Raw genomic sequence first — 9,104 nt, 5'->3', positions numbered from 1 at the left:
TTAAAAGGGAGTTTTTCCTTCCCACTGTCGCCAAAGTGCATGCTCATAGGGGGTCATATGATTGTTGGGTTTTTCTCTGTATCTATTATTGTGCGATCTACTGTACAATATAAAGCACCTTGAGGCGACTGTTGTTGTGATTTGGCGCTATATAAATAAGTAAGATTGAATAGGATTGAATTGAATAGAGTGCTCTAGAACGCACACAGAGTCTTTGCAGACTACTAAGGATCAGACCTCTATCATTATACAATTGATTATATACCTCTAAGCATATATGATTATATCTTTCTAAGCATCAATGATAATTCAACAATATAAACCTGACATTTCCACCCTGTATTGTCATTTAATAAGCCTATGTAGTTTATATAATCTTAGCTCTACACCACTTGTAAACATGCTCAGTGCATGCTTCATTTCATATACAGGTATTAGCCTTGGCATCCATATGATTGTTGGGTTTTTCTCTGTATGTATTATTGCAGGATCTACTGTACAACAGTTGCCTTGAGGTGATTTGGTACTATATAAATAAAATTCAATTGAAGTGAATTGAATTGAATAGTTTGGAAAAATTAATTGTAAGTATTTAACTGAAGGGTATTTTATTTGTGTTAGTTCTTTTATTTAACTTGTAGTTCTAAATTGGAAGATTATCCTGAGCTTGAAATATAAAAATAAAATTATATTTTATTATTTTTCGTCCTCAAAATAAGCGTCACACCCATTAAAACACCGTGCATTTATCGAGACTTCCAACTCCAGGTAGGCCAAGTATGGAGAATTGTAAGAAAAGAAAAATATCTGAAAATGGAACATTTAATGATGCCTGGACAGATTTATTTGCATTTACTTCTGACGAGAGTGGCCAACCAGTATGCTGAATTTTTGGATTGTCGATCTTCAGAGCTTGGTACGCGGTGTCCTTTTCGAGTTTTTCTTTGACTTTTAACGTATAGTTTCTTGTCTTTTTATTAAAGTGAACTGAGGATGCACCAGTAGCCGTGGGACCTTCAGTGGTGGCTCGTTTTCCACACTTCCTTTGTTGTACAGTACCTGGTGTATAGACTAGACTTTTTGTATGGTTTTCTTTTGGTCCTTAGCTACCGGTAAGTCTAGTTTCATGTATAGTTTTATGTAATCCAGGACACTGTTATAGGACAGGCTGTGCCACAGTCAGCTTTTATTGTTTCATCCTTTGATTTATTTTATAAATACAAATAAAGAGATTGACATTGGAGCCAATCTGCCTCATTGGTGCATCCTTTAACTTGTGCAAACTTTTTAAGAAGATTTTATTTCCTGGGGGGTGAAAATCCCCTAGGTGGCATTGCCATTTTATTATTTTAGATATATATTATATAACCCTTACTACTTGGGTTGCTGCATTTAGTAAATATCTCCCAAAAGCTTGGGTTGCCTGACAGATCTACCACTCATATCTGTGTAGGTAGTGTTTATCCTAAGCAGCACACTCCACGGGTTTCATTCAGACTGGCTTAAGCTGTGTTTCAGTTGGAACTGACCTTCTTTTTGAAGAAATGCTTGGTCAGCCTTTTGAATAAGTCCAAAACCTTCCTGAAAAACAAACAAATTTCAGAAATCCTATCATCCATCAGCAGGACTGGTCTAACAGACTGTTGATCCGCCAGCTGATGGTTCATGTTTCCCTGAGGATTAAGTCGAGAAACCAATCCTAAGTCATATTCTTGCTTTGATTTATTAACAAATAGCTGACATTTCAATCAGCCTCAGCTACAACAGCTGGATGGTGTTTTCGCAGCAAAAGAGTATACTGACTAAATAAAAATTCATTTTTAAATTTGTTTGATTCACAGAGAAGTAGGAAGCCCCTGTTCTTAGTCTTGTTACCCTATGAAGCCAGTGGACTTTGTTTTGATGGTATCGGCAGTGATTTTGCAGTCCTCTTTTCGTATTTCAACATTCAGGTGTCCTTTTGGGTTTTGGTTCATTCTCACTAGGATCATGGCTCTCACACCTTCTCCAGTGAAGATTGTCGTACCTTTGTCAATCCTGTATAGGAAAAGACAAAGAGAGGGCTGACATTTTTTTCTTTTTTCTTTTTGTGATGTTAAAGCCAACACCAATTACACTGTAGATTGGATGATCTTTTTTCTTTGTTGTTGTTGTTTTTTCAATGCTCCTGTCACATCTGAGATCTGAGGAGACTCTCCTCAACAACATCAAATCATCTCAGCATGAATGTTCTGCGTTTATTAAACCAATCTAGTGCGAGTGCCATAAAAGCAGATACAGTGTGTGTGTAATACAGAGATAAAAATGTATATTCATGTGGCACACCACATAAAATCAGGGGCAAAAAAGACTAAAAGCTCTGCATTCATACAGAGATACTTAAAGATAAAATCTGCATGTCCAGCTTAGAAGAGACCCCATTATCGACTAAAATTAAACTACATGACTCTCAGCAAACCATGTTAAAGTAATGAATGTTGCTGTAAATATACTGTTGTTGTCTTCAGAGACTGTATCAAAGAGCATAATTTTCTTGACTATTAACAATGCTGAAGGTTTTCTGCAGGCAGAATCTGATTTGCTCTACGTTGTTTGCACACATCAGACATAAAATTAGAGGTTTAAGAGCATTTACACTGTTGTAGTTGTACGTACTTGAACTCCTTAAAAAAATGCACATTTTTTTCTCGTTGAAGTTCTAGAGCAAAGTTCAGGTCCTTGATTTCAAACTGGAGACCAATGTTTTGCTGAAATTTTAAATCCACCTGAGTAGGATCAACTTGTAGTTTAGTAAGGGTCACGCTGTGAGGAGGATAAAAATATATTGTACTATAAAATACTTAATAACATGTATTAACCATAAATGAACACATTTACATTTTCAAATTAAAATGAAGAAACAAAATAATAATAACCCATAGAAACAATAACTTATTTTTACCTTTTGATTGGCAAATCTTTTTTTTCTATTTGGAACTGCTGGTTAACCAGCCCCTTTAAGTACATCAGACCAAGATCCTTCACTGCAAAACATAGTAAATGTACTACAACTTCATATGCTGGTGATACAGCAAAGACATATTAAATAGTAAAATAGTCTTTTCTACATATTAAAAAATGATAAAGGAAACCTACCAAAGATTGAAGGGCCAGAATCTGATGAAGCTAACATCATAAATTAAAGTGCTAATCGCAAAAATTACTAGTATTTATTTTAATAATAAATAATAGTATAATAACAAAGCAATTGATAATCAATGGCATTCCACTGCTGATGGTCTCCAAGTATATCATATCTGATATATGAGTTTTGTGGGTTTTTTAAACTTCTACGTCATCAGTGTGACTCACCGAAATAGCACAATACAGTTTTTAGCAACAACATTTGCAATAAATTGTATTTGTAATGCCAGATGTAGCAAATATGATACAAATGAAAATTCATATATACAAAATAATATTTAATTATTTTCTTAATTCTTAAAATTCTCAATAAAGTCTATTCTCAAAAAAATTGAACTTTTCTGGCAATTATTTCACAGTTCAGGCTTTAAATGGTTAAAAGGTATAAGTGTTTATTGTGTTAGTGCAGCTCTTACAGACCTCACCTTTTTCCGTGATTCGCACTTTGATGCCGGGGGGAGGGGCAGCAGTGTCAGAGGAAATGAAAGACACCAAGAAGAAGAAGTGAAGCAAACTGGACTTCATCCTGTGCCAAAAACCTGAATCATCAGAAGCAAAATGGAGTCAGGTTATTCTGACAGAATTATGTGTTCAGCGCTGAGAACAGCCATAAAAAGTAAGCTAAAGTATGCCCAAAGTCAAACCATCCAGTTAAACTTTCAGTAAAACTTTATCTAAATAGAACCAACTGAAAACAATATTTTCAGATAGTTATATATTTATTATTGGAGAAGAGATTCAATATCCTGCCTGAATTAATCATTTGGGTTTTTTTTGTTTTTTTACTTAATCTAAACAGCCACAAACACAACATCCTGAAGACTTTGTTTGTTAATTATTCATAATTCAACGTCACTGCTCAGGTAGTAGCCCATGTGGTGCAGATTTGAAGATATAAACATGCTTAATAACTCATCATTCAGGATGACTGAAACATTTCACCTGGTACAACTAATGAAAAAAATGTGGAGAGTTTCAGCTTTAATTCAGTGAGCTGAACAAAAAGATTGCATGTAAGTGTGAGGAACTAAAGCATTTTCAACACAGTCTGTGACCCAGCATTTTGAGTTTATTTTATATTTTTGATTTTCCTATATTAAGTTTGTGATAATATTAAGTTCTTGTCTTATTATTTAGTAAGCGTTTAGATGAGTTTTATTCTTGTTTTTGTTTCGTCGATTTCTCCTGTTTATGAGTCTTTCCTGTCTTCTGTTAAAGTCTGTCTTGTCCTCTGTTTCAACCGTTCATTCAATTTCAACATGGATATCTCAAGCCCTGCTGCAGGTACATCCACCGAGGGCTCAGGCGAAACTTCAACACCAACGAAACTAACTCAATAGTGTCCATCTGGTCAAGAACTCGTCGTCCTTCAGGGAAGACTGACCGGGCTGTTGACCACAATGTGCTGGCCCACCTAGTTAGGTCAGCTCTCATAACCGGTATTACCCACTCTTACCTTAACACTGGAATTGCTCATTCGTCTTTGAAAACTGCTTATGTTATTTCAATTCTCAAAAAGCCTGGTGCAGATCCCAATAATTTTGATAACCTTCGCCTTATATCAAATCTCCCCTTTATTTCGAAAATCCTTAAGAAAGTTCTTTCCTGCCAGCTTCACTCATACCTCAATGACCATCTCTATGAACAATTTCAATATGAATCCCCCCCCCCATTCTAGTACAGAAACTGCTTTGTTAAGGATTACTAATGACCTTCTGATGGCAGCTGATTGTGGTCTTTCAACCAGAGGTGTGGTCTCGAGTCACATGACTTGGACTCGAGTCAGACTCGAGTCATTAATTTTATGACTTTAGACTTGACTTGAAAAAATGTTCTAAGACTTGTGACTTGACTTGGACTTTTACACCAATGACCTGGGACTTGAATTGGACTTACTTGAAAAGACTTGATATTTCACCCCAAATATAAAATTGAACATGCATATTATAAAGAGATTGAAAATGTGACGTCATTCACGGGTAGAACCGCAGATGATTCTGGGAACTCGTGGCAAGCGGTACTAGCGCACGCAGGCTTTTAATTAAAATCAGTTACACAGCGATAAAAAGAAACACAAAAATGTCAAGAAGCCGTTGTATTATTAACTGCAATAGCCGGTCACATGACAGCCACGGGAAGCCGACGGGTAAAGAGATCGGTTGTTATCGGATTACGTCGTTGAAGAGAAATTGTTCGAGCCATGTTTCCGAAGTGACAAACAGGCGACGGATGGCCTGGATTGCAGCCATTCAAAGATCAAATATAACGTCCCAGAACCCTCCAGCTCACAGGTTAGTCTGCACCAAGCATTTACACGAAGGTCAGTGTTTTTTAGTAGTTAATACGTCATTTTCATAACATAATTGGTGATATAGGTTACAAGCAAGTCTGGCGCTGAACAGAAATTGTCGCGCTATGCTCCTTTATTTATTGTGCATAAATAGTGAATTGTCCTGACTCAATATTGCGTTTCACTTCTGTTATTATGGTACATTGACAAAAACATATACTTTTATTCACAGGATAAAACAGGTTTTTTGTGTCACTAATTGCCCAGTACGATTACAGCATACAATATTATTGTCACTGCTACATTTCTGTGATGCTACCAGAAATTATTTCCACTACTAATTAATTACCGTTGAGCTCAAAGGTTATATTAATAAACGGTTAAGGAATGTGTATTTATGAAGACGATTTGTGAGACTGGTAAACTTATGATACGTACGATGGTCTTTCGTTCTACACAGTGCATTTCAAGGTCCTGTACCCATCCGTCGGTAAACTGTACCTGGGCTTGTTGCAGTGACCTGAAGTTACTAAACTTCACGAGTGTATGCACTCACTCCAAGAACCGTATGATTATAAATATGCATATAACTATGCTACGATGAGATAGCTGACTTCATCTAACTAGCAAATGTTGTCCAGGCTACGTTGGTGATACAGTTTTTTTTAATATGTATGATATTTTTGTCATGCGATTTTAAAGCTGGTCCTACAACCGCATCCAAGAATAACATGCAGCTTATCTCAGAACTGTCGGTGAAAATTATTCTTGGAGCTAGGTTTAATTGAGCTGCATTTTATAGAGGTGCAATTTCACAATTTGTGTATATTTTCTAAGTTCACTATTTTGTCATGTGTTGAGAAAAACACAGATTTTAAAATTACATGGTCTAATATTTACATTTAGCATAACTGCAACATGCTTTTTTTCGCTTTTTTTTTAAGACTCGAAAGGACTTGAAATTGAAAATTTCAGACTTGTGACTTTACTCGGACTTTTACACCAGTGACTTGAGACTCGACTCTGACTTGCCTGACATTTAATTGAGACTTGAGGATAAAGACTTGAGACTTACTTGAGACTTGCAAAACAATGACTTGGTCCCACCTCTGCTTTCAACCATTCTCATTGGTCTCCCCAACAAGTCCCATATTACCCAATTTCTTCAACAGCTCCACTAATTGCCCATAGAGGCTAGGATAAATTTTAAAAATATATTTCTCACATTTAAGTGCATCCATAACCTTGCCCCTGCTTATCTGTGTGATCTTCTTCATATCACCACTGTTTCCCGCTCTCTCAGATCTTCATCTGCCATTAATCTTGTTGTTCCTTCTGCTCGTCTTATCACAATGGGGAACAGAGCCTTCGGTCACTTTGCTCCTCGGCTTTGGAAATCACTTCATTCAGTCATAAGAAATATAGACTCGCTTACTTTATTTAAGTCACAGCTCAAGACACATCTGTTCAAAACACTCTGGAAGGCACACAGAGTCTTTGCAGACTACTAAGGATCAGACATCCTATCAATACGCAGTCGATTATACAGTATACCTCTAAGCATATATGAGTATATGTATATAAGCATAAATGACAATCCAACAATATAAACCTAACAAGCTCTTTTCTGACAGAGAATCTGGACTCTGACTGAGATATGGACCTAACAGTATCCTTTTCTCTCAATGGAAATGCAGTAAAAGGCAATTATTTCATGTAAGAATGAAGAAAAGAGTTCAACTGATGCTGAGTGTTACATTTTGACTTTCACAGCTGGTGTTACCTAACATCATGACAAAGCTTAATTTTATCATTATGTCATAGAAAGAATGAATATGGGTACATTTATATGGAACAATAACAGAAGTGTAAATGTAGCAGCTCTAGAAATTCCTGGTCTTCAAGATGTTTGACACTCACAGAGTGTATTTTAATACACGTAATATATAGTTTTTAAATATATATTTTTACCTCAAATTGTCTGAAAAAGCCAAAGCAGGTCAAGATGAAACAAGTCTCCAGCAGCTGATCAGAAATTGCCCAAACCCCCTGATACTTATGCAGGCATTTTCCTGTGCATACTAGAGTAAGCACCTGCAGTTTTATGACCCTCAACAGTTTGACTAAAGAAAGATATGATGTCTGTGGGATCACTGCATCATTCCAGTACATTCAAATTCCAGCTGCTGCTACTCTGGCTGTAGTTCAACAATTTACATACTGGATATGCGATATCGCTTACTACTTTAACTGTTCAGTTACACAGCTGGTGTTAGCTAACTAACACTAATATGGAAGTTCCTCCATACCAAAGTATACAAGCATTCTGCTTAGTTAGAGCCAATGAACAATTTGGTTTTAAGCAATTAATGAGTAGTGTATGTAATGAAGTATGGTTATTTAAAATAAGACATGAACCCACGCATTTTCATTTCATACAGCCATAATGACAGTTGCAGGTATATTACTTTTTGTAGTAAAGCTGTTTGTAATTGTAATTGTCCAGAACTGAAGAAGCTTCTCTGATGAGAAGTCCAGTCACTTTTCTTTCCCAGCTCCTTAGATTACGATGACCTGGATGACAGAACCTTCACAGACATAGTCATTTTAGTATCTCCCTTTTACCATATCACCAGTCTCCTGCACTATTATACAAATTAAAAACTTTAGCACTCTTAGTGACAAGCTTATCTTCATGATGACATGCCAATAAATTACTGTAGGAGATACCATGTATTTGTCTATTCAAATGTGAAGATAGCTGCATTCTGCAACAGTTAGTAAGTAATTTCTTTCATTACAAGATATTTAGGTATTTTTACATTAGTTGAATGTATTTTGTCCAGAGAAAGTTGAAAGATGTCACCATGTCAATCGGAAAAATAAACCTTAACTGTTTGTATTTTCACACAAATCATGATCTTTTTCTAAACCCATCTATACAAAAAATAAATAAATAAATAAATACTAACATAAATAATAAGAATAAATAAATGAAACACATTTCTAATCAATGACATTTAAAAAAAAAATGTAAGTGTAAGTCTGATATGATCCTCCCCTCCTCCAACTATTCACTACACATGACCGATGCAGAAGTGCAGAAACGTGTGTCAACACATGAAAAGTCACGACTATATTTCACAAAATCCTATAGAACGGCTTTTCTTTCTGAATCTATATTTTATTCAAACTGACCAGCCAGACTGCATCTCCAGTCCTAAAAATGCTTTTGAATCCAGGCAGTACACGGGTTGGTCAGTCTGGTCTTACAATCTCGGCCAACTGCTGTACCAGTAGCTGGTGTTTCGCTCCTTCCCTCCCCCTCCTTCCTGCTCCTGAACAGCTGGGTCCACTGTTTCATTCACACTTTGTTTTTTATCCATTTGTATGTCACTTATATTGTCCTGGACATTAAGAAGGTCTGACATGCCTTCGTCCTCTGTGCGCTCAAGGTGCTTAACTAAACGTGAGACTAACTGACTGCGCGTTTTATTAATCACAAACTCTTTTCCTGGTCCTGAGATTTGAAGTACATCACATAATTTAATCAGCTGCTCTAAAGTCAGTTGATACAGTGTTCCTTTAATCTCCAGCTGTAGCTTTTCTAATTCAGGCTCCATGTTGTCAG

At 36.2% G+C, this 9,104-nt stretch overlaps 1 protein-coding gene across 1 annotated transcript in view; it reads right to left on the bottom strand.

Annotated features, from left to right (window-relative positions):
- Window positions 1-7,558, bottom strand: part of LOC102293085 (BPI fold-containing family C protein) — a 14,503-nt gene extending 6,945 nt beyond the window's left edge. Inside the window, exons 1-6 of the mRNA XM_014330543.2 lie at window positions 7,445-7,558; window positions 3,609-3,722; window positions 2,942-3,023; window positions 2,656-2,802; window positions 1,876-2,037; window positions 1,530-1,581 (exon numbers count right to left, since the gene is read on the bottom strand). Coding sequence (XP_014186029.1) covers window positions 1,530-1,581; window positions 1,876-2,037; window positions 2,656-2,802; window positions 2,942-3,023; window positions 3,609-3,708 — 543 coding nt within the window. The 5' untranslated portion in view covers window positions 3,709-3,722; window positions 7,445-7,558. The remainder of the gene's footprint in view (window positions 1-1,529; window positions 1,582-1,875; window positions 2,038-2,655; window positions 2,803-2,941; window positions 3,024-3,608; window positions 3,723-7,444) is intronic.
- Between the last annotated feature and the right edge of the window lie 1,546 nt (window positions 7,559-9,104).

Source organism: Haplochromis burtoni, unplaced genomic scaffold, assembly GCF_018398535.1.
Source record: "Haplochromis burtoni strain Fernald_Lab_line unplaced genomic scaffold, NCSU_Asbu1 Contig_869, whole genome shotgun sequence".
NCBI classification, from domain to species: domain Eukaryota; kingdom Metazoa; phylum Chordata; class Actinopteri; order Cichliformes; family Cichlidae; genus Haplochromis; species Haplochromis burtoni.
The sequence above is the reverse complement of the archived record's forward strand: the minus strand, read 5'-3'. Positions and strand labels throughout refer to the sequence as shown.